The 26,886-nt window shown below is 34.0% G+C and overlaps 3 protein-coding genes across 3 annotated transcripts; 1 reads left to right on the plus strand and 2 right to left on the minus strand.

Moving 5' to 3' along the window:
- Nucleotides 1-12: 12 nt before the first annotated feature.
- Nucleotides 13-1,474, plus strand: LOC133172950 (uncharacterized). Its single transcript, XM_061307809.1, has 2 exons — nucleotides 13-201; nucleotides 287-1,474. Exons 1-2 carry the CDS (start codon nucleotides 178-180, stop codon nucleotides 887-889), a joined length of 627 nt encoding a protein of 208 aa, XP_061163793.1. The 5' UTR covers nucleotides 13-177; the 3' UTR covers nucleotides 890-1,474.
- A 2,179-nt stretch (nucleotides 1,475-3,653) lies between these two features.
- Nucleotides 3,654-7,559, minus strand: LOC133173979 (heat shock 70 kDa protein 12B-like). The gene is made up of 4 exons (XM_061309038.1): nucleotides 7,229-7,559; nucleotides 6,739-6,960; nucleotides 6,246-6,405; nucleotides 3,654-5,044 (listed from the first exon to the last, which is right to left on the minus strand). The coding sequence occupies exons 1-4, from the start codon at nucleotides 7,532-7,534 to the stop codon at nucleotides 3,984-3,986; spliced, it is 1,749 nt and encodes a 582-aa protein (XP_061165022.1). The 5' UTR covers nucleotides 7,535-7,559; the 3' UTR covers nucleotides 3,654-3,983.
- A 2,872-nt stretch (nucleotides 7,560-10,431) lies between these two features.
- Nucleotides 10,432-23,445, minus strand: LOC133173475 (uncharacterized). The gene is made up of 9 exons (XM_061308461.1): nucleotides 22,993-23,445; nucleotides 21,299-21,504; nucleotides 20,928-21,024; nucleotides 18,516-18,696; nucleotides 17,185-17,270; nucleotides 15,332-16,125; nucleotides 14,001-14,140; nucleotides 13,168-13,355; nucleotides 10,432-12,154 (listed from the first exon to the last, which is right to left on the minus strand). Exons 1-9 carry the CDS (start codon nucleotides 23,156-23,158, stop codon nucleotides 11,358-11,360), a joined length of 2,655 nt encoding a protein of 884 aa, XP_061164445.1. The 5' UTR covers nucleotides 23,159-23,445; the 3' UTR covers nucleotides 10,432-11,357.
- Nucleotides 23,446-26,886: the final 3,441 nt, after the last annotated feature.

Genomic DNA, 26,886 nt, shown 5'->3' on the forward strand with positions numbered 1-26,886 from the left:
TTCACATCTATCTTAATCAAACTGAGCGTTATCAGTTAAACACGGGTATATGTAGAACAGAAATGTTTACTTAGATCGCCGTATCCAAAGACATTTTGACTTTACTCTGGTTCAAGCGAGCTGAAAAAAATATATCAGGTCTTTCATGGGCGTGTGCTGAATGAGGGCTTTGCCAAGATGGCCGCAATGTCATCAAAATCTGTAAGTGCACAGTCTAACTTTTGCAATATTTTTCTCATATATTCAACGACAATATTTTAAGTGTGTTTATTTGGTTATTTTTCAGGTACGCTGGTTCGCCTGTTTGGTTGTTTTTGGTTTCACTGTTCATACAGGGTATAGTCAAAACATTAAAGTGGAGTACTTTTCATCAGCGACATTACCATGTGATAACAAAGACCTAAACTTTACAATGAACCCTAGCAAGCAGACGGGGGTGGTCAGTAAGTACTGGATCCTCCCCACCGGAAGTCTAGTTGACAATACCTCAACATCGGACATGGTGGCGAGCAATGTGTACCGATGGACTGTATCCGAAATTTTCACCAATTTTAATCTGACAATAAACAGGGTAAATGATGATGATTTTGGGATGTACATTTGTGTTGTCGTTTATAGCAATAGCAGTATTGAGATCGTACGTCGAGGACTGAACTTGGACGGGGCAGACTTCAGTAAACTTGAGGAGAAGTACAAAGAGAACGCCATTATTGGAGGTATCGCCGCCGCCTGTCTATTTGTGGTTTTCTCAGCGTCCTGTGTAATATGGCAATGTCGGTATAGTTCGCGCGAAAAAAGAACCCAGAAGGAGGGGGTAGAGAAAGGTGACCCGGCAGAGAAAGCATTCGATAATTCTGCCATAGAAGTCGAAGAAACAAATCATCTGTGATCATATCAATACAAGAGATAATTAAAAAAAAAACGCGCATAATCAGAAATTAGTGGAAATTATGTGTATATTTTTCTTGACCAATCAGATTGTACTTACTGTGTACTTAGGGAGTACGCTAGCTTTAGAACTGTAGCTTTATGATTTTATATTTTAGACGTTATGGTCAAAGTCTAAAATATAAAACCATAACACTACAATTCTGCAGCTAGGAGTACGCTTAATATTGTTACATGTACATGCAAAAACGCTAACAGACCGCTGATGAGAAATTCTTATAATGGTTAGATGATATTATTCAGAAATCAGTGTATTATTGGTCATTTCCAATACCTGATCAAGTTTTTATTTAATTCTATTTCTAACATATATTTATCAATGCTTTACACCTATATAGTGTGTAACTTTATGCCTACGCATTAATGAGTCCCTATCGTAACTGCAAAAATGAAGTTCACGCATTAATTAATAGACCAGAGACAATATTTGAGATACATTAGTCGGATAAAAATGAATTTTTACAACACTGTTACTAGATGTATTGATATATAGTACGTATTGATTGCAAGTAAAAGATGTACAGTACATGTTCTATTTGTGTTGTTTATACCGAAACAAAGTACTTGTCCCTACCTCTCCACTTTCTTTTTTTTTAATAATTCTGGACATAATCATTTTTACTGTTGATTGAAGTGCTAATTAAGTTTCCCCATTCTAAAGAAAACTCTAGATGTAAACCAAAGGACAGGTGCACGTTTCACAATTTTTAATTATTAAATACAGGGTCTTTACACATGCAAATACAGCTTGTACTTGGAGAATAGCTGTATCAGCTTCCCGGGATGAATTATTCTGCAGGGCTGATATAGATCTGCAAAGCTGATATGCATGCATATAAAATCCCTTTGCGAATTAAACATTGAAGTGAAAAAAACCCTTATTGATACCCACCCATGTTTTCTTTCACATACTCATTGATTTTAAATTACTTTCATTTGATATAATATAATCTAGTTGGTGATTGTTAAATCGTATTTATACAAATAGATGCGTTCTGTGTTTTATTACAAAGGTTGTAATGAATCTAATTACACATTTACCCGTTTCCACATCACGCCCTGTAGTGTATCAACTTTCGACCACAGTCAAAAGCCCGAAGGTGCTCTTGCTGATATTTGAGTCTCGGGCTGATACAGGGTGTGATAAGGAAAAGGGTACGTATTTATTCTCTTTCTCCCTATATATTATACAAATATAACCTTTCATGATCAGGTCGATCCCAAGATATATCGACTTCACAGAAAAGCATGTCGATTTTTTCTAACACTGTTGGATCTCAATCAATCAGAGAGATGGGAATTATTCAATCATATTATATATATATAAACACTTTAAAACACTTTTTGATGTACCGGTAACACGGTTGAAAATATTTCAAAAAGTGTTTTTATTCTATTACAAAGAAGAGACTTTGGATATATATATATATATATATATATATATATATATATATATATATATATATATATATATATATATATATATACCTTCATTTGTTAGTTGAAGGAGACGCTTTTATGCAGGAAGTTTGATATGCGTGAACGCAATACATTGTGAATATCACTTCCACATAACTAATTAAAAGCACCTGCCATTATGCAAATGCACTTAAATTTGTTCCTATAAATTCTTAAAGAGCATACGCTACGTAGTTTTGAACTCTAATTTCTTATTAATTCCTATGAATTCCAATAATTGAAGGATCGTTGTGCTATTTTATAATGCCTAATAATGCTATACACCTCTGAAAAAAATTATAGGAAATACCAGCTAAATCTACTAGTACATGTAAATTTTTTTCATATAAAAACAAAACAAGGTTTTCATCTTTAGATATTTGTTCTAAACTCCTGGTAACGTATGCTAATTTTTCGTATAAGAACATCTGATGATAATTAATATGATTTTAAACTAAGAATACCTTGGAAAACTATCAGTGGGAAATCTACACGTACATAGTAGAGTACATGTACATATATGTTGTGTAGGTCCATAAATACATGCTGTAAATTCAGGAACTAAACAACCCTTGGCTCTAGTTTGTTTATTCTCTATAGAGAAGTGGACAGATTTTCGCCTACATCCAACGTAGGCGAAAGCCTGTCCACTTCTCTAAAAAAAAAATAGTATGTTGATGTCGAGCACTATTTGAAGTCATATTCGCAAACTAAGGCACACTAAGGCAGTCACATCGGCTGTTCTTTTTTTTTCAATGTAAAATGGGCACGAGAGGGGTATAATACAAAGTTTAATGACTATTATGCAGCAATTTTGTATACAAAACGGGAAAATATCTCAATGTAGAAGCCATTGCAGCCTTCTTGAAATTATGATCAAGTGAATACACTTTTTTGATAAAGGCTATTACTTCTTGAATAGAATTGTGTCGATTACAAAGTTCAAAACACAAGACAAGAATATTCAATTAAGGGAAACAGTATTGCTATGAAAATCTAACATTAGCTTACGGTATCTCCATGTAGCTTAAAGGGTTGGAGAATGCATGAAGACAAGTTGTCCTTCACAATTATTTCACATTGCTGTCTTTTTAGGTTGTGTAATCAGAATAAAATTATGTGCATATAATTGTTGCTTGAAAGGATTTTTTGGTTTTACAAGACATTTCAGATAAATATTTTTTTTTTACACGATTATCAAATATGCATGTTTGCTCACCCTGATTATTGAATAGCTACATGTACAATTATAGAGTTTTGCAAATGTTTTAATTGATATCATGCTAAAAGTATCACAGAAAGACATTTCTTTCATAAGATCAGAAAACCATTTTCAACACAATTATATGATAGGTACTGAGCATTTGTTAATGGTGATTTCAGTCTCACATTCTCACAATGAGGATAACAGCTCCAAGTCATTAAAAGAAAGATGATTCAGATGACTTTGTAAAGGTGCAAAACGGTTTGAAAAGATTTGTGTCATAACTTCCTTACTTGTAATACATTGAAATAGAAAACATAACATGACTGGCAGAAAATGGGAACACTATGTGAAAAAAAGATTTTTCAGAGGATCAGTCAAGGAAATTGAATTTGGCTTGAGTAACTTGGCCAGTTTTTTGAATTGTTGCTTTCACTTCCAGTTCTGTGCCACCAAAAATCATTTCACAGGTGACACTCCGGTTGCGTCCACCTGATGTATCTGGCATTTTCACCTCCATCTCACCTAGTTTTTTGCATCCTGGATCGGTGACATAGCCTGGATTTAAATCAGTGCACGTGTAAATTTGGAAACACATGGATGTTTGATCGTCCTCCACTGGCGTATAGGTATTATCGCTTTGAGCTTCTCCAAACTTCAATGTCTGACCTTTTTCTACATGCTTGGAAAATATGTCAATGCATTTAATGAGGTTTCCATATTTCTTTTTCTTTTCAGGTGGATGAATACATGGATTAAAGTTGACTGTAGTAGCAACACCATATGTATATTTGGCAATACGAGAAGAGATGGTGGCAGGTTTGTGTCCAAACAAAACTGCCCCCTTTAGGACTGCAAGTCCAGCTTCAGGGGGAATAATTACTCTCATATCTGGAAAAGATTGCTTGATCATGTGTTGTAAGATTGGTGACTCAGAAAACCCTCCCACCATTATGATATTGTTGGTTCCTGAGATCTCCGGTTTCTTTAATAGGTCTTTAACATGATCAACAATTTGATCCCCTGCAACTTCAAACAAGCTCTTGATCACTTCTGCTGTGATTCGACATTTGTCTCCTACCCATGTAATTTTGCCTGAAAATTTAGTATTCTCTATTGTCTCTTTGATATCCTCCCCTGTGTCCTCTTCAAAAGTCTCCACCAGAGAAATCGGAATTTTGATGGTGACTTTGCCCTTTGTGTCACCAGTAATGGCACGCTTCTTGGTTTCAAATTCTCTATACATGTCCACATAATCAGCTGTATGTGTGCGGGAAAACTCGGTAATGATAGGGGCTCCTACAATTTTGATCAGCATCTGTTTGTAGGCCTCGTCCACTTGAGTGCCTCCCCATGCCCCTCCACTGGCTTTGTACAGCTCTTTGAGGTTAAGATCAGGTTGTACTTCATGAACTGTGATATCTACTGTTCCTCCTTTAAAATACAGAAATGATTTATTCCTCAATATGTATCTCATTCACATTTGAAAAAAAAATCATTGATTGCTCATTTTCACTTAACAAAAATATTGATCAATACAATAAAAAAAAAGAGGCTTTAAAATTTATAATCATTCCCCATGAGGTTAAAATTCATAAGAAGTTAAAAGTTATCAAATTATTGCTGAATTATTTTTTATATAATTCAAAAAATCAATATAACAGTTAAAGCATTTTTTGGTATGAATTCATGCTTTTATCTAAGTAATACTAGAGAAATGAATAAAAAAAAGAGCTGTCCCTGCATCTTAGCTAGGCGTGTGTTTCTATAACGCTTCTCTCATCCTTAACCCTTGGTCTACTAAGCTATTAAAAAGTTAGGATTGCTTATGTCATGGAATCTTAAAGCTTACTCATACATGTACATGTACACGCAGAAGTATGAGTAAGCTTTAATTTAGATGTAGAAAAGTCATAAAATTGTCCCACTGCAAAGTTATTTTACAGTAAGGGCAGTGTCCATATTTCTAAACAAAAATTACAGTATTTGAAAAATCTTACAATTAAAAAAAAAAAGCCAAACGTCAGAGACTGCTGACAGAAAATGAATAGATATAAGACTGTAAATTCAATGTATACTATTTATCTTTATCAAATACTAGTATAGTAACTTTTTGATGATGTAGCTAAACAATTACATGTATGTGTATGTACACTTTTTCATTCCTGAGATTATATCAAGAGATACTGTAAATCACTTTTTGTTCGCGAGAAATTTATTTTTTGCAAAATTACGTGAGACAGTGTACTTGCGAAAATTTCATTCTCACGTATATTAGTATTCCTTAAGATTATATAGGGCAATAACCACTATTCATGAAAAAATAATTTTGTCTCGCTAATAAAGAGTTAATGATTATCACGCAAAAATAAGGTGTCGTGAAAATTTAGTGATCTACAGTCATGACAGTATTCTGGATGGAACTTGTTAATTTCAGCGACTTTGCAAAACACTAGTTCATTGGTCAAAAAGCCTACAAAAATTCCTGAACTTTGACACTAACATGAGCTAATGGTATGTGATGTGAAGTTTTCTAGAAACACTTGACCAGCCAGTAAAGGTGTTTTCTGATGGTGACTGCCTATTACAAAGTGCTTTACAAAAGGACATTTACAGAAATAAAACTAAAGCATACCTCCACAATCAAGAACTAGATATTTGCTTCCCTTGGAGAAGGCCCCGAATCCCTGGACTCCCCCCTCCGACTGAAGCCTCTCTACAGGCAGATGTTTACAATATAACGAGGCTGCCTCAGGCTCCAGTGCTATCAGTAACTGGTCCCCAGATATTCCAGCCTAAAAAAAATAATCAAAGTCTCATCATCTACAAAGCAACCCTAATACAAATATTATAAAAAATCTGCAACTTCAAATTATCTGATGCTTACAAATAAACTGTAGCTTTCAAAAATCTACAATTTAACTTTTTTAAAAACTAAAATCCCTATTTGGAGGCTTTTGCTTGTTTTTTTTTTCTCAAATGCATATATTTTTTATCATTATTATTATTATTATTTTTTTTTTTTACACTTTGGTAAGAACATTCTTAAAATACATTTCACAAACAATATTAAAGAAATAAGCCTATAAATTTGAAGTTGCTGACTTTTAAGTTGATTTATAGCTTACCCTAACAGCTGCCTCTCTCATAAACTGTTTGGCAGGATCGTCCCAGATAGCAGGGACAGTTAGCACCCACTGTATATCAGTTTCTCTGACCCCTGTGGCCCTGTTTTCTAGAGTATGTAGTAGGTGACCCCTCAGGAATTTAATGGCTGCTGAAAACACATCCAAAGCCACCATCTCCTTCCCGTCTATAGATTTTATTTTCACTGCCTTTGTTAGTTGTTCCTGTGAGGAAATATGTACATTATCTTAACCTCTATATCTTAACCATAATAAAGACAGAAAATCCCAAATTACAAAGACTCAACACCAAATCAAAGCTTACATACAAAAAAAAATTATGACCTTAATAAATATTTCAGAATTCTAAACCCTTAAATTTCTAACAGTAGCATAAATATAAATTTTTATGCATATATCTATTTCAATTATCTTTCATTTACATAATATGATTTTTCATCACTTTTGTATAGATTAGGGGAGATGAACTTGCCTCTTTATTAAAGAGAGACATCTTGAACCTCTTGAAGAAATACCAGTCCTCATGTTCCTCCTCCTCCGCGAGTTCTGAATATTTATCCTCGGCTTCATAACCAAACGAATCAAATACTTTGTCTTTATTGAACAAAACACAGGTGGGGGTCTTCAGAGACACAAGACTCCTTGACCCTGCTGTCCAGTTGTTTGAGCTGACCTTTAAAGGGTCATTGTCATACTCATGTTTAAAGGAAAAGGCATACCCACTGTAAGTGGTACCAAAGTCAATGGCTGCCACCAGCAGCTTACTGGTGGTGGACATGCTCTATTCTTCTCTATGTCCTATGTCTGTAAACATAAAACACACATAGAGAATTTGTTAACCAAGAACTGATTTGTTCTGAGAGTGTAATAAAAACAAGAATAATGAGACTGAAGAAAATCACGAAATCTAACAAAATCGGAATGTCAGGTACACATACTGTGTTCATTGTGCTTAAAAAACCTTTACACCATTTACCTGTGCAGAAATTAACCATTGTGACAATAGAGAAACTTTTATAAAACTAGTGTTTTCCAAAACCATTATTGTAAAATAACCAAAATGTGTAAAAGATCTGCCTTATACTGTAAAATCCCTATTAAACATGTTTAAACTAGAAAAATATTTTAAAGTATATACAAAAAATATACATATCATTGAAAAGTTATCACCAATGATAATGCAGACTTTGAATCAAACCTGTTTAAAGATGCAGGAAAATAATTAAATATTGATAATAAAACCGGGGTGCAGTAATGAGTATATAGGTTATTTTCCCAGCTTTGTAACCAGAATGGAGAAAAATGTGACAGACCAGACCAGGATTCAAACCCTGGTTCTCTGAATCACTAGTCAGGCTTTACCAACGGAGCAGCGGAGCTATCTGGCTTCCAATGATTGAACTTGCCTGACCACCACAGCTTATAATTCACAACAGCTGATTCAGCCACTTCAACATAAATCTGCATTTTAGGGAAAATGGTCAAATAAGTCAATTTTTTTTGAGTAACTAGTCTTCTGTAATACTAGTACTGTTGAGCTATTTATGATGCTGGGTTAAAGTATGATAAAAAAATGTCTCTTTTTAACACTTTTGATCTTCAGATAAGTATTACAATTGTTACATTGTAATCACAGTAAGTGCAGTTCACCTCGTTTTTTTCTTTTAAGAACCCTCTCTACACTGCACACTAAAGAGTTCTGATTATGTGGAATTTTTCTGCAGTTAGAGTGATCTGCCCTTAGATCTAAATTCAATTAAATGAAATCTACAGTGTATTTCTCAATTTGTAAACAGCTCAAGCATTTTAACATTTTAAAAGGCCAAGATAAATTAACTGAACACTTCATTTGCATATATTTTATCCACTGAAGTAAACAACACTGATTTCTGTTCATTGATATTTTGCTGTCTTTGAACATTTTTCCTGGGGGTAAATGCCACATACCATATATTGAAAATTATATAGATAAGCTCAAAATTTACACCCATATACAATATAATTTTTTCTCAATGTCCAAAAAAACATTTTGCACTGGTGTATAGAGGGTCCTTAATGAATAGAGATTTTCTCGGCATTGGTCTTATATGAACCATTCAAAGTAAGAAGCTAATTATTATAATTCAACAGTTTGTGATTACTATCATTTTTTTTAAAGACTTCATGTTTACTTGCTATATAATAAATAATACTATGAATTAGAAACCATACTCATTTATAAATACAGATAAAGAAAATATAGGTACACTGTTGTATAGATACAATCCCTAGATGATTATGTCACTTCCCTGAACCTAGCTGATATGATGATGTACAGTCATTATAGGCCCCTACATGAATAAAATTAAAGTTATCAATGGTGTGACCATCAAGACGTTAACATTAAGGTGTTTGGCTTCTGACAACAAAAATAATTAAAAATTTAATTTTTCTTTTTTAATTGTAAGAATAAACATAATTAATTATTTTAAGCCAAAAAAATGCATATGTATATGATTTGGTTTACAAGCTATAGGCGTTTATGCCAAAGGGAGGTAAATCTCTCATTTTAGTAAAGAAAAAGACCAAAAATGCGTCCAACGTATTTAATATTCCCTTTAACCTAAAAAATATTTTCAAATCATTTTGACTTTTTGTTATCTTTTAAAAGTAGTCATAAGGAAAATAAATATTGATGAAATAATGATGGTAATCAACCGAAGATAAAATTAATTCTTTAAAAAAATGCACACACCCCTGTGCAAAAATTTCGCTTATTTTTCCTTTTGGGGGCTTGTAAAATAAGCTTGGAAAATGAATTAGAAATAATTAAAAAGTTAATTTTTTTCTAGTTAATTATTTCTTAGTTGTAGTGCTTTCAAACAATGTAAAATATTGTATATCTACATGAGTTACTTTAAAAGATATTTTCATTTGAATTTCCTCTGACCGAATTTTCCTCAAATTTTGAACAGAGGAAATTCGGATTGATTATATTTGCTTCCTACATTATTTAGCCTGTTATTTTTGATGAATTTTCCATTTGCATGAATGTATGATTGTATTAAAACTCATTCTTTCTCTTAAAAAAAGGACATTAAAATATATTAGTGAACGACTATATTTGATATTGAGGGGGAAAGAGGGGGGGGGGGGGGTATCGAGTCAGATTATTTTCGTGCCCTCTCAAGACAGAATATTTATTTGCAAGAAGACCGGATACAGATTATTAAATTTCATTCTTGGAAAAATTCTGAAAACTCTACTTCTTTGGGTTTTAATCTTTCATATTACAAAGCTGGTCTCACAGTATATAAACTTCCCAGATTAACAAAACTTAAATCTACAGTATGTAATGATGCTTTCACACAAGTTTCATCTTCTCTTGCCCAGTGGTTCTTGAGAAATTTTTTTAAAGATGCTACCAAATTCTTAATTATCTTCCCTTGAAAGAGGGCGTGGCACTCCTGTGAACAAACTTAAATCCCCTTACCCCAAGGATGCTTTGTGGCAAGTTTGGTTGAAATTGGTCCAGTGGTTCTTGAGAAGAAATCAAAAATGTGAAAAGTTTACAGACATTGTGATAGTTATCGGTATTTCAAATTGTTACCGGTACATGTAACATACAAAAATTTAATGGCACTGCTGTATACTGTAAACATTAAGGTTTTTTATCGTCTTTGACAGAAAGCTGCTTCCGCTATATCAAGAACATCACAAACTTTATGACGTGTATATTTATTGGTACACAATCAGAAATGTGCCAAAATCAAACCTAGCTTGACTTGTTGAAAAATTAATCACCACCAAGTATAGTGCATGCACAATATACATTTGCAGTATGTCCTTTCATATTCATTTGTGCATATTTCAATTTATGCACATAGCTTTCTTCAATAAATATCAATGAACAGAATTTAGATTCTCATGTATGGTCAATAAATCATTGTCAATTCAGTTTCTAAATTGGATTTATTTTGAATGGAAAGAAAATGTTTTGTTCAACTACAAACTACCAATAACACTAGACATTGAAACATGTTTCATATGCAACAGTACATTGCATAATTATACCCCCGCTCCGAAGGAGAGGGAGTATATACTGTTTTATCCTTGTGTGTCTGTCTGTCCATAACAAATTTTTGTCGCAGTTTTCTCAGCAACCACTTATAGCAGATACTTGAAGTTTTAACACTCACTTTGTTTAGGCATGCCATATAGTAAGATTTATTTTGTACGAATCCAATTTCAACTTCCTGTTTATCTGTGCGTCTGTCAATACCATGCATAACAAATTTTCGTCACAGTTTTCTCAGCAACTACTCATCGGAGATGTTTGAAATCTTAGCACACTCTTTGTTTAGGCATGCCATTTGGTGGGATTCATTTTTGTACGAATCCAGTGTCAACTTCCTGTTTATTCCTGTGTCTGTCCATAGCTGAACTTGTGTATATTCACATCAGAGGGTATATTCACATCAGTGCTCAGAGCGGGGGTATTACTAGTACATCAACAACTCGTGGGGTTCCAATTTGAGTGAAAAATTCTCAAAGGGACGTAAAACAAACAAACAAACAATAACATACAAAGAACATCATACATTCACAAACAAATAACTGCATTACTGCTCAGACCTGAAATAATCTGCAACAGAATCAATGATTTTTTTAGATTTTGTCACACGCACACTATTATCAGCTATCTCTGACAGCACATCCTGCACTCCCTCCCTACCATTTCTCTGATATGCAAGTTGTAAGTGGGATAAGGAGAGTCCACTGCCGGCAATCTTATTTCCCATTCCATTCGAAATTACCTTTTGGTCCAATAAAGGCCTTAGTGTACTCATTAGATGCTTTGTTGTGTTCTTGTGATGAAACACGGCAACGGCAGAGTTCAAGGTGAAGGATGCAGCAACTTTGACTTCATGGGAGGGTCCTGTATGATCGACCAATCTCTTCAAGGCTATGACATCCTGTAATGAGTCATGCGCACTGTATTTGTCTTGTAGAATTTCTGCAAAGAGGTGTAACTGCGAGTATGACGAAAGGTTTGGATGTGACATTTTGAAAAGAGGAATTGTATCAATGAAGCCAGTGACTGCAGATGAAAATGTCTCCAAAATGTTTAGTTTACTCAAAATGTTGAAGAGCACAGGAAGGTCAAACACTTTAGAGTTATGCCCAACTAGAACAACATCTGGACCCGACATCTTCATGAAGTCCATAAACTGGATCAGAGCATCTTTAATGCTGACTGTCTCAACTTCCTCATGATTGTGGTACATTTTATTGTTGACTACTTGTATTCCAGTTATTTCTGTAGCTTTTGATGTCATTGGTTTTTTTGGAATGATGTACTTGTTGAATACCTCATCATTTCTAACTGCAGATAACTGCACAATATGAGAATCCCTTGCTGAAAATAAAAACAAGTATATTCAAGTTTTTGAAATTCAAAACATAAAATATCCAAACAAATCCATTGATATATGCACTATTTCAAAAATTTTGAAACAATGAAATACTAGTGCCCCTCTTCCCCAAGCCTTAACTCCTGTCGAAAATGCTTGAACTCTTTCAGAGTATGCATTTTCTTTTAATTCAGTGTTGTCAGATTAGGAAAAGTAAAGTTTTGAAAGAACGATATAAAACATGCTCAACTACCAATACCAGAATCATAGAGGTTTAAAAACTTCTTTTATGCCATTTCAAAATATGCATTTGCTTTTATTCAATATTAGCAACAGAAAATATATAATTTTTGAAAAACATATATTACCTCTGTATAAATTATGTGCATTTAGTTTCATTGGTTTTTGTCCCACCCACAGGCCTCTGAGGTGCAAGAGTCATAACATTTAAATTCCTCTTTACTCTGAAGATACTTTATACCAAACATTGGGGGGGGGGGGGAGCCATATAGTTTTCAGGAAGTTAAAAATGTTTATTAGTTTACACATGGCAGACAGTGGACAGGGACCAATTACAAAAGGTCATATGAGTGTCTCAAATCTTCGAAATTAATCATGTTTTCATACATTCCTTTTGCATATGCTTCCCATACATCTGGTGGATATCAATCAGGAAATAAATTTTGAGATTACATGGGTGTGATATCACAATTGTTTATGACTGAAAGTGTTGTCATGGAGTTTTGCTGCTAAGGCTCGGAGATAGAATATCATATTCAATCATATTCAACCGCAAAACATGATAGATCCTTCTTTTATAGAATTGTTTACTTGATCGTGATTCCCATATCTTGTGATAAACACTTCTTGGTGGTTTTTGTGACAAACAGATTAGAAATTTTCTTGCTGTTTACAAAATGCTGGGTTTATTCCTTCGACATCCATATAGAAGAAATACTGGAAGAGTGCCATAACCATCAGCATTGACTAGACATTCAAAACTCATTTAGGTTCTTACCGAGTCCAGTAGTTTCCAAGTCGAAATAGATCTCTTCAGCATTTAACAACTGACTTGAAGGAAGATGATCATACTTTGGAATTGTTTTTGGAGCTGGAATTTCATCAATGCCCGAGGCATGGTGGAGATCACATCCTGTCAAATAACTGACGCCTTCCCTTGTCTCTTTTGTAGAAAGACTTTGAATTCTGTAAAGAAGTTGTATATTGTAAAACAAATAATTCCAAATTGAGGTCTTACAAGAGGCCTAGCAAAATAAACACTCACCTGATGTACAGCCAATAAAAAAAAATTACTTAGTAAAGACTGGTTGCACAGTTCTGATAGAACGTTTCAAGCTATTCTAAACCACAATTTTGTACATTACAGGGTGAAAGAAATTTCAGTGACCACTTGGCAAAGCAAATAAATATGAAGCATAACCATTCATCTCAATGAAGATTTTGCTTGTCCCATATGACTCACTTTTCCAATATAAAATAGATATTCAACAATATAGCAAAAAATATACCTCCAAATGAATTGGAAAAAAATATTTATCAAACCACTGGTTGATTCATTCCAGAAAATGTCCTCTTCATTAATTTTATACTTATATCAAACTTTTTATGACAATTTGCAACCAGAAGAGACTCACTATTTATAACAAGCATAAATCTTTGGTGATTCAGAAAACAATAGATCTTAGTAAGATTCAAGAGTTTTTTTCAATTCTCACTTTAAATATATACTTATCAGCAGGGACATCCACTTGTCCTTGGTTGGTTTTCACTTTTCAGTTAGACAAGAGTTTTGTTGCACTCTGACAAATGACAATAAAAGTATACTAGTACCTCTTGGCTTTCAATTCTCTCCTTCTCCTTTTAAATTTCTGTGTCATTGAAATGGCCTTCTGTCGTTTTCTTTGGAGATCCCTCAGAATGCACTGTCTTCGAGTATAGTAGCCAGGAGAGAGGCCTAATTTCTTGTTCACCTTTAATAAGGATATAAGAATCCATTATGTACAACTAAATATGCAATACATTCATTAATCTGCTTTTGATTAAAATTTGCAGAATTTTAAAATCTAAGAGATTAATATTCTCACATAACAAAAGTACACACAGTAGAAATATTGTTAGGAATATATGTAATGCAAACAACATACATTATAAAACAAATGGATCATGGGCCTTGATGGTCACCTTTACTATGGCTACTTTGGCCCCGCCCCAAGCTCTAACTTGGGACTAAACTCGCTCCTTTTTTTACCATTGGCCTTGCTGTTTTTCACTTGATTCCCCCCCCCCCCCTTTGTAGTACTTATTGTGGCCCCACCCTACCCCAAGGGGTCATGATTTGAACAATTTAGAATCTACACTACCCCAGAATGCTTCCACATAAGTTTCAGCTTTTCTGGCCCAGTGGTTCTTGAGAAGATTTTTAAAGATTTTTACTACATATTTCAATGTAAATCTTGGATTCCCTATTGTGGCCCCGCCCTACCCCCCAGGTGTCATGATTTCAACAATTTAGAATCTACACTACCCCAGAATGCTTCCAAATAAGTTTCAGCCTTTCTGGCCCAGTGGTTCTTGAGAAGAAGATATTTAAAGATTTTTACTATATATTTCAATGTAAAACTTGGATTCCCTATTGTGGCCCAGCCCTACCCCCGGGGGTCATGATTTGAACAATCTAGAAACAACACTACCCCAGAATGCTTCCAAATAAGTTTCAGCCTTTCTGGCATAGTGGTTCTTGAGAAGAAGATTTTTAAAGATTTTTACTATATATTTCAATGTAAAACTTGGATTCCCTATTGTGGACCTGCCCTACCCCGGGGGTCATGATTTGAACAATTTAGAATTTACACTACCCCAGGATGCTTCCACATAAGTTTCAGCTTTTCTGGCCCAGTGGTTCTTGAGAAGAAGATTTTTTAATGACCCCACCCAATTTTTGTATTTTCTTGATTATCTCCCCTTTGAAGAGAACTTGGCCCTTCATTTTAACAATTTAAGCTCTTCTTCACCCAAGGATGCTTTGTACCAAGTTTGGTTAAAATTGGCCCAGTGGTTCTTGAGAAGAAGTTGAAAACGTGAAAAGTTTACAGATGGATGGAGAGACGGATGACGGACAACGGGTGATCAGAAAAGCTCACTTGAGCTAAAAATTAACATACCTTTATAAGATATCTGTGACCTTCATTTTTCTGAGCTACACACGCAGCAACTCTATATCTGAGGCTTGAAGAGGAGCTGTAATGATGGGTCTTTGGGGCTTTTGCAGACACCATTCTGTTAAAACTCTCATTTGATTGCGTGCTTCCTAAACATGAAAGACGATCAGAATGACTTGCATATGAACTGAAAACTTCTTTGAGATCATCCTGAAGGAACCTATCTTTGAGCGGTTTTCCATGTGGAAGAGACTTGTAGCGCAGGTTAGGGTTGTCGATGAACTTGCACCACCGTGCGGAGCAGTGTTCGTGATCTCCAAAGATGTGGTATGGTATTGATGAGAGGTCTTCTTGGATTTGAAGAGCATTTCCTTTTCCCTGTGCTATGGAGTAACTGAAGCACTTTTGAATATACTTTATAACAGACAAAGTTAGAGATGAATGTTCTTTCTTCAAGGTAAACAAAGAGTTTGTAAACAGTTTCTTCAGATGATTTTTATCAGACAACTTCTTGATATTAGCATTGACATTAGTTTTTAATCTTGCTATTGTGGTGGTATCTTCATCTCCTATGATTCCGTCAATGGTTATTCCTTCACTTTTCTGTAAATCTTCTACCATCTCAATAACCATATCTGCCTCCATGGCCTTTGAACTTCCCTCCCAGTTCTTTGAGCACTCATGGGCTGCTGGATTCTTGTTGGTTGTTTCAGCTACACTGCATACTCTGCAATTCTTTGACCTCACAGAATATGACAATACTTTGCCAGAGAGAGGGCCAACCATGGAACAATGACCTAAAAAAGTACATATTTTGAAGTAAAAGAAAAATTTAACACCCAATTTCAAAACAATGCCAATGGGTTATCACACTTTAGAAGATAATCTATACAAAAGTTTTTCCTTTCTTTATTCCTCTGAATAAAATTCACCTAATATTGCTAATGAGAGTGCTTGCATATTGATTTGACTCATTAAGGCTCTTCCTTAATGAGTTTTTTCCTATAAATTCCCATGTAAAAATTATATCCCTTTTTGTGGCTCCATCTTACCCCCTTGGGGCCATAGTTCAAACAAAATTGAATATGCTTTACCTGAGCATGCTTGTATCTATACATGACTACTAATGGCTGTTCTTTGGAAGAATATTTTAAAATTTCAATGTACAGTTGAACTTTGGGATACATGTATCTTTTTCATAAAATGTTTCTTTCTTTCTATCATATAAATCCCCGATATCTTAACCGTGTATTCATGGTACAGGTGTGGATTTAAAACACTCTTTTTGAGGTAAACTAAATAAATATCGAAGGCATGGTGCCTGAAGATTTCTTGAATATCAATAGATAATCAATAGATAATCAGGGTCATATTGACATCGCTGCAATATGCCATACACATACTCGAATTTCTAGAGAGGGAGAGAGAGATGTCAACAATGAAGCCGATCGATAGCCCCACCTCCTATAAATTTGATTACGTGACCTAAAAACCACTCCGGGTACATGCCAAATTCCGGAAGACGACACTAATGTATCGTTGCTTCAATTTTGATTCATGGCAAAAGGCCTTGCTTTTGTACAAATGTTCTACCTAATATAACCATGTATACGTAACTCTTTCTATTGCTTGCAATATATTTTGGATTCACTTCATTTACAGCTTGGTAGAGGAATTGCAAAAAGATCCAAAGGGCGTTAACTCCACCCATTCTTTACTGCATCTGTTTGCATACATATTTATTGGAATCATGTCCTGAGCAAAATTAATGCATAATTCATGGGGGACGCAGGCCAAAATAAATCACTCTATGCATTAATATTTGTTTCATTTTCCTAAAATTTGTCTATTTTTACCTGACAAACTATCATATGTCTTTCCACTTCCCCGTTTTTGCCATCCAGCATCTACAGCAACAACTAGTCCCTTTTCATTCATCTCTCTGAAAGATAGTTAAATAACAGACATCAGTTATTAGCCTGTGAACCTGTCTCCTTTAGAACACCTCCCTAATATGCATAACAATCTGCATATTTATCAGCACTAATTATGCAGTAGATGACTAAAACTAACATTTATAAGTATATCTAGTAACTGCGAAGCAGTATATAAAAAGTCATAAACTGTTCCAACCCAAGTTATACCAGTATATGTAGCTATTAAATTCACTCCTTATAATTTAATTTTTTAAATCAATAAGACAATTTCTCCTTCAGAAATGCCTTCGAATTGCACATATTTTAAAAGTAACACCAAGCGGATTGATACGTTTTTGACGTACATTAAGTCATTGTGACGTAGGCAACACAGGTTATACCATAAAAACTAAAATTTTTTATCCAATCAAATAATGCGTTACAACCAAAATTAAATTTTTTATAAATATTTTGACTCCATGCGGTGGACCAAAATGTAGACTAAAGGAGTTATATGATTTATTCAAAGTTTAATCAACACAACATTGGGATGCTTCAATATAAATATGATCAACATGGTCCTGCTGGTTTTTTTTCCTTTACACATGCATTATGTAAAATTTGACTGCTCTGATTTTGGCTCAACTCTAACCCCAGTGCTAATAATTTTTTTTTAAAAATCTACTCTTCACATCTTAGATATGTGTTAGTAATTTATAGGATTTAGTGTGATCTTGCAACTCTATCTTATGTACTCCTTTATAAAACTCTAATCCGCTATTGTAGTCTCAACCTAATTTAAAAAAAAAAAAAACCATTTTTCCTATATATTCTTGAATAAAATTTGATCACCTTTTGTAAAAACCCTAGTCCTGGGGGGTCATGATTTTTACACTATGTAATGAAGCTAGCTTTCACATAAATTTCCTCTTTCCTGGCCAAGTGGTTCTTAAAGAAGACTTTTAAAACATAACATTAAATTTTCTCTAATTATTAATTATCTCCCTTTTAAAGAAAACATGACTCTTCATTTGAACAAACTTGAATCCTGACCTTTCATTTGCACAAACTTGAATCCCTTTACCCAAAGATGCTTTGTGGCAAGTACGGTTGAAATTGGTTTGTGTGGAGAAGTCGAAAATGTGAGAAGTTAACAGATGACCACTACACATGGTTGCTGGACACCCTTTGATCAGAAAAGCTCAATTGAGCCTTTGGCTCAGTTGAGCTAAAAAGTGAGATTTTAAACTGAATTTATATTGTATACACACTCATTCATCATTCCCAGTTCCTTCTGCAAAGCATTAGACATAGACTCTGCAGCAACATCTTGGACAGCTCTGCCAATCTCTTTCTGTCTATTGTCTAGCATGGCATGACTAACAGGTGGTATATTCAGCTCAGAAAGGAGACTGTTAACTTGAGTTACACCAATGCCAACATGTACCATTGCTGTAAATACAAATTCAAAAATGAAAAAAAAATATCAATCTAATTAAAACAAGAGGCTCTTGAACCACAACACTCACCTGAGTCTCATTTTTCTCTGTATTCCCAGGAAATAAAAAAAAAAAAAAAGATCCATACTGTACTCAAACCCCCAAGGGGTAATGGCTACCAAACTTAAATTGATCTACATAACATTGGGATGATTCAATATCAATATGATTAATACGGTTATATGGCTTTGCTCTTCTACAGAGAAGATGATTTTTAATTTTTAAAGATTTTTTCCATGTACTATTGCATTATGTAAAATCTGTTAAGTCCAGTGGTTCAGAGAACAAATCTAAACAAGAAGTCTGTGAGCCAATGCTCACTAGTAATACCCCTGCTCTGATGTAAATATATGTTCTCATGTAGAAACACAGATATAGAGAATTTACGGATATAGTGAAGTTTTTTGGAATCCCCAGCAAAATTCTTAACAAATCCTAAGAAAATATTACAGCTATAACAAACTCTGATATGACGAATTTACAGATACAGCAAACTGATTTTGTGTCCCGTAGAGATTAAAAATAATAAAAATTACATCTTTTATAATGAATTTTTATAATGAATTGCAAATTCAATATATATACTTTAACAAATTCGTAATACAGATATAACGAATTACGGATATAGCGAAGTAATTTCACAGGTCCCTTGGACTTTGCTATAACTGAGTTTTACTGTATATACACAAGTTCAGTTGCGACAGAAATTTGGTATGGACAGACGCATGAATAAACAGGAAGTAGACATCTGATTCGTATAAAAATGAATCCCACCATATGGCATGAGAAAACAAGAGCACCGCTAAGAGGAGCATCCCCTCGCAGAGGAACTTCACCAGTAATGGTAATGTCTCCATACGAGAGAATAATTCTCAAGAGGGATGTTAAGAAAGATACAATCACCTAGTTATCAAGGGCACCCACTATTACTATATAAAGTTTACAATAAGGTAAAGTACATAAAATGTATTGCAACACTAATTAATTTTTTAACAAAAGTCAAAGTTGATATTATCTTGGGGGGGGGGGGGGATGGGGGATCCATTTTTAACAAAAATTAAAAGTGCATATCATATTGGTGGGGAGAGGTGGGGGCATAACATGCATACGTAATTGGGCAGTTTCCCTTATTCCTAGCAGAAACATATCACGTATGCTCTAAGTTTCAGTAATTTACCTATGCAATATGCATAAAATCTGAGAATACCTGTGGACGCAATATTTTTTCGTAATGAAAAATAACAATATGTCAGTGTTGAGAGGTCAATGAAACTTGCGAAATGTCTTTATAGCTTTCAGAAGAAATAAGGATAAATTCTATATTGTAAACAGACACATGTGGAAATTTAATAATGAAACTGCAACGTTCATCAAATTATTTCAATTACTCAGTGTCAGAGATGACACTTTTAATTCAGACAGATTGTCTCAAGATACGCACAATAATATGACAATATAAATATGCAAATACATAGTAGAACTTACTGAAGCGAGTCTATCGAAGCTATCCGAATTTACCAGTTTGATTAACAGGAAGTGAGTATTGTCAAGTCGTACATAAAATTTCAGGGCTTGAAGGTACGCAATATTTAAAGAAATATTTCACTGATTAACTTGAAAATGAATAGGATTTGTCCTTTCACAATCCCACATAAGTATGTGGAAGCTGAGATTTGATAGTTCAAAGGTTCTCCTTAAATCTTGCCAACAAGCTGTAACGGACACACTAACACACACACAAACACACACATATATGCACAGTAGCGATGCTATATCCTCTCCGCAACTAGCTGCGCGAGGGGATAACAAAGAGTGTGCTAAAAACACAAGGGTAAAACAGTTTACCCCCCTCTCCTTTGGAGCAGGGGTATAATTTTGTAAAGTTAACAGACAGACAGATAAATGGAAAAACTTAGATCAGAAAGCTCAAATGAGCCTCTGGCTTCAATAAGTTAAAAATGGCTTCTCAACAAGTTTTTATTCTGAACTAAACATTATATATATATATATATATATAAATTCTTTCAAGTTCATGCAAAACAAGTGGCACTTATGAAATCTTTGAACAATGGGGAAAAACCTATACGTACAAAAATGAGCTAAAATTTAATTAGGCTCTTGTGACCTGACAAAAATTAATATATGTGTATCTGATGTAGGGGATGTGTAAGTGAAACTTCTCACCTGCTGATAGTTTTGTATTTACATCCCACACTTTTCCATGTTTTTTCCCCGTTTTTACATGGTTAATATGATTACACTTTGTATTGCTGCAACAGACCTGAAATGTGAATGTAAAACCAATGAATCCCCAGTTACAGGTCACTGTAATAAATTCATTCACCGTTAATGAATATCAAATGCTGGGGAAAAAAAGAATTTCAATATGCATCATTTCAAATATGATAAAAAAAAATATTGTAAAACCTTTCAAAACTTTTAATAAGGACATGGAATAATGCCTATTTTACATTGAGAAAAATCCATGAAAAAAAACCTTTCAAGCTTTCAAAGTTGTTTTCTAACTAACTGGACATAAATTTATGAGTTTATACCTTTAACAAAGAAGCTAAACCATGTGTCAGTACAGAAATTGTGTGTGAAAGTTGCAATGGTAAGCCACATTTACAACATCCCCGCAAGCCCTCAGCTAACACTCCAAGTTCTACCACTCTCCTTCCCTCCTTCCAATCCTCAGATGTAGTCACTTCTCCCCCATCCACCACCTCCTCTCTTTCCAGTATATTTAAATTTGGCAATTCTATTAATAAAGAATGAATAAATAAAAATTATCACCAGGATACACATAACGTTCTTTACTATCTACACATGCTGACAAGTTGACTACTTTTGATACACTTACAACAGTTCATAGTGCCGATATACAGCATATTTTTGACATTTAAGAGGTAAGTATATGCTATTTAGCATGTGCATATATGCATAACAAAATTCATGCATTCATGGTGTTGGGATAGTTAACTTGACAGGGTTGTGCATCCAAGTTCTGCTGTTTTGTTCCATTTTACTAAGAAGTAACACAATATAAACAATTTATTTCTATTATTATGGTTTTGGGCCAGTCTTTTTAAAATTTACTGGCCCAATGTGACAGTGAAAGTACTAGACTGCTGAGTTAAAAAATTGACCAGTAAAAATTTAAGCGATAGCCTGAGTGGCCAGTGAAAAAAAAAGTAATTATTTTTAGTCCTGGACCTGTTATAAGATAAATAAACCATCCTGATCAGTGGCGGATCCAGGAATTGCATAACAGTAGAAGGCAGGGGGTATGGGGGACTGCATTGACCCCCAGTGGGTCTAGGGCAAAGCCCTGGTGGGGGCCTGGAAGCTGATGAATTCTTACAAATAAGAGATGTTTTTTCCTTGATTTTAGGATAATGGACATAAAATTTCTACATACAAAAAATTCAAAAGGGGGGGGGGGGGGGCTGGCCCTGTATCCACCTTTGCTGATAGAGATTTCCAAAGTTTCTCCAAATATGTTGTTGAAATCCATTTTATTTGTTTTCAATCTCTTATTTGCTATGACATCTCAACCACACATACATGATGACACAGCCTATTCACACTGTGTTACGAAAATACAAACAATTAATGAATAAAGGTAAAGGGAAAATCAAAGAAAATGTAACAACAGAAAATTCAATGTTTTGTAGTTGTATATGGAATTTATTTCAATCATGAGACAGGATTTTTTTTTAAAAATAGATTTTCATTTGTGTTTTCAAAGACACTTGTGAAAATATAAAAAAAAATCCTATCCCACTAGTGAAATAAATTCCATATTCAGCTACAAAACATTAATCATCCGCTATGTATCATGATACACTGGAACTGCATCTCAGTATTGTGATAAATATTGTGAGATTTCACCTTTCATACATTTTTGCATAATTTGTGTCAATCTGTTTTGTAATGTAACTTTCCATCACAATGTGAAGGGATCAAATGAGTATATTATTTCATCAAGCTTTAACATTTTATAATCTTTGAACCACAGCAATGAACAGCAAAAGTAAATTAAAAAAATATATATCTTCTATATATTTATTACATGTAGGTTAAACTATAAAAAAAATTAACATATAGGCCTATGACTTAAGGACTAGAACGGCGCACTGTAATGGACATCATGTGCCTTCCTTTAATATTTCTAAGATAGATCTAACATAGATGCAGATGTGCAAACTGGTTTTTTTTTAGATATGATACACGTATGTATACAAACCTTGATCATGATCAATGTTAACAGGAGTTGCACTGGCGGAGTAATTGTGGTCTCTAAGAATAGCTCCCCTAATCCATCGGGTCAATTGCCCTGCAGATACTTTTTCATATCTCTCCTTCTTCGTTTTCGAAACGAACCCATGGCGTCTGTACTTTGGTTTCACCATCTTAACCAAAGTTTACGCGCCGAACGTTACTTCACGTCTGCTTTTTACTTACATTATCGTAATCCGTCTCACATGTCTTAATTTTCCGCGAAATATAAAATAGTTATTATATGTTTTCTTCTGGCACAAAAATCAATATTATGTTACTTTCTACGGATAATTATTATAATTACTTAAAATAAACTATTATTTTTCTGTCATACTGAATTCTTTATTAAAACGACATTCAGACCAATTTCCGGCAGTTCGAGTTGCGCGGTGTATTCAAATTCGTCAGAAGCGAAACACCTTAATACTTTTGACAATTGATTTTAATTATTAGGCTTTATTATGTATGTGTGTTTTTCTGATATTATTCAAAAATCAAAGGTTCACACTTAAAACTGCGCAAATTTAGTTTCCACATGAACTCTCACCTAACACTGTAACACTGTTAAAACGAAAGTAGATATTTTAGGCTGGTTACATGCTCATGTGTTAGTAAGATTTCCATTCATATTTCCTCAGGAGATGTATCTAAAGAAAGTGAAAAAAATAAAGCTACATAGATCAAGTAACTCGTACCAGTGTTAGTACCTTTGTATTTGAACAAAATCAGAAGTATGCGTTCCATTTGTCCACTGTCGCCATATTTCTTCCCAAATGTAGAGGATATCCTAATCTATAAATAGAATGTAGGGGCGGATAACTTGAAACTTGTGAAACATTGCAATGTTTACTGACAAATCGAAATATTAAAATTTAAACCCTTTGTTGAGTAGTGATGTGCTATTTAAGAAAAAAAAAAGGAATTAAAAAAAAATAAATTTAAAAAATATTGTATAATTAGACTGAATGACTCTGTACGCTTAAGTTGGGGTGGATCAAACATTTTGAACAATGTATATATATTGATCGATTTAATTTTTGTAAGTGATAGTAAATCTGTTAAATAAAGTCTTAAAGACTGATCAGAACAAAGCAATGTGTCTTGAGAACTTAAGAAAGTTAATATTAACATTAGTGATCTTATGTTTAATATCATTATGAATATTTAATGATCAAATTCAGTTGAGCTTATTTAGTAGCATCCCTTAGTAAATACCACGAAATCCACTTCTCTTAAAAACGAAAGTGGACATTCCAAAGCTTCCTGTTTCAAAATGGATAGGTAAGAATCATTGCAAGCACTGTCTATAAACAATATATTTGTTATATTTAACAGAAAATTTAAGGTAGTCCCATCCACAGGTTCTGAAAATCAGCCTTTTAGTAATTGAAAATGCTCTCAAAAATGTCTCTGATTTCACATAGTAACGTGAATTTACCCATGGTATTTCTTCAAAGTTCATCATTATAACTTAAAATCATATCATATAGGGAAAATGATCAAATCTCTTGAAAATACATTTTCAGGAAATGCGAATAAAAACACCAGCTATGCATTTTCTAATTAAAACATAGGTAATCAAAGATTACGAAGCTCACCTCGACGGATGTTATGTATAAGTAAGCCAGTGAGAATGCATTAATTATACAGATGCCTTTGTGCTATACTGCAATCACAGGAAGGTGAAATTTTTGATACAATCAAAAAAACATAAACAAGTAATTACATATGAAAATAACAAAAGCCATTCAGAGTTGATAGAAAAGTATAACTTATTATGTCCCCATAGGAATGCATCATCCATGCACGTTTGGTCAAGGTAGGGCTTATAGTTACTTAAATTGGGAATGGACCTGCTTCAACGTGTTCAAAATCTTAACCTGGTCACTCGTGTGGAAAATCTAGCTCAGATCTCGCATCCGAAGCAAGTGTGGTAGTGTCCATCCCTAGAAGCATAATCCAAGTAAGTTTGGTCAAGGTAGGGTTTATAGTTACTTGGGATAGACCTGCTCCAAAAACTTTAACCTGGTCACTCATCTGGAAAATCTACAAGTGTGGTAGTGTCCATCCCTAGATGCATCATCCATGCAAGTTTGGTCAAGGTAGGGCTTTTAGTTACTTGGGAATGGACCTGCTCCTAAAACTTTAACCGGGACGCCGACGCCGGGGGTATAGCATAAACTCATCTCGACTTCGTCGAGGTGAGCTAAAATGATCAACAAATATAATTTAGGATAAAAACATATAGGTATCCAGGCATTTGAAGAAAATTGCATTGTTTTTATGCTTATACAGTATTTTAGTTATTCTCTTTACTTCAATTGTTATATAATACATAGTGTAAAAAGCTTGTGCTATCATTGCTAGACATCACGTATCATGTCTAATTTCATATCATGCTAATAAGAATTGGTTTCTAATGCTAGATTAAAGGAAATTCGATTTCTCTAAAAATAAATTTATTTTTTTTCTTTTATGGGGTATAAATGTCAACTTTTTACAAGACCGTTTCTAAGACTTCAAAGAACCTTGAATCATATTGAGATGCATTAAATGAAAATTGTTGCACGACAAGATCTCAATTTCAAGCTTCATTTTGAGACTTTTTAAATAAAATAATAAATTCCTGGCTGAGGATCGGATATCCTTAAAATTTTTTATTTGAAAGTTAGTAACATCAAAAGGTGTGAATTTCCTACACTTTATATAACCATTCCTCAAGATAAAATAAAATTTTGTTCTTTGATATCGTAGACAATTGCTTCTTCAGTAAGAAATGGAACTCTCAAATTTTCATATTTTAATCAACAAAATTACTTTGTTTTAAATCACTGTGAATGATCCTGGAGACCTTACACTTCTGCCATCTCCAAAAGTTTCAGTCCCCCAGGGTTCTTATTATTGGAAATCTAAAAAACTTAACTAAGTTTAATAAATAATTATAAAAGAAACTTAGAAAACTAATAAAAGAGGTGGTATCAGAAAAGCAGATGAAAGACACCTAAAAAATAAATGAAATACTGCAGAGTAAAAACTGTTATAAGTAAATAAATAATAATAAAAAGAATAAATAAAATACAAAAAATAAATGTTAATTTTATACAGTATCAGTTTGGATACACCAGATGCACATTTCGACAATGTTGGAAATCTGAGATATTTAATTAAAAAAAAACTTTGAAGAGCTGAAAAAGGAGTGCCAAAGAAGGGAGCCAATTACGTCGAATGATCAGAGCTATGCATGAGGGAGATAATCCGTAATTTTGAAATAAATTTCTAAATTTTATCACAACAATTAAATATATATCCGTATTTTCAAGCTAGTACCGACGTATTTAGCTACTTGGCTGTAGAGACCCTCGGGAACTAACAGTCCACCAGCAGAGGCCTCGACCCAGGGGTCATAATGTAAATCATATACGGTACCAATTTGGATGCACCAGGTGAATAAATAAATATTGTCTTATCAGCTATGCAACCCCCACGCTGTGGCTTCTGAAGGAACTGCATTTGCATTTTTCACCGTGTCAATGAAAGTTTTAGATTGGTTTAATACATAGGGCTTACAGACCGGTCGATAGAGGATGCTTACTTCTCCTAAGCACCTGATCCTACCTCTAGAATTTCCAGGGGTCCGTGTTTTATGCCCTGTTCACATATTTGTATTGTTTGTAGTATTTTTTTTGTTCGATTACTGTTAATTTTTATCGCCTTTTTCATTATATGATCTGTAGGCATCCGTTCCTTGAGCTCATAATTAAGATGCCTTCAAAGTTAAATAAACATGTTTATCATATGCAAAAAGGAAACCGACAAAGTTTCAACTGAAATAACTCTTTTTTTCCCTTTTAACCAGAAC

This window comes from Saccostrea echinata, unplaced genomic scaffold, assembly GCF_033153115.1.
Source record: "Saccostrea echinata isolate AGI-Se365-2 ecotype Australia unplaced genomic scaffold, CSIRO_AGI_Sech_v1 ptg000056l, whole genome shotgun sequence".
In the NCBI taxonomy this organism is placed as follows: Eukaryota; Metazoa; Mollusca; class Bivalvia; order Ostreida; family Ostreidae; genus Saccostrea; species Saccostrea echinata.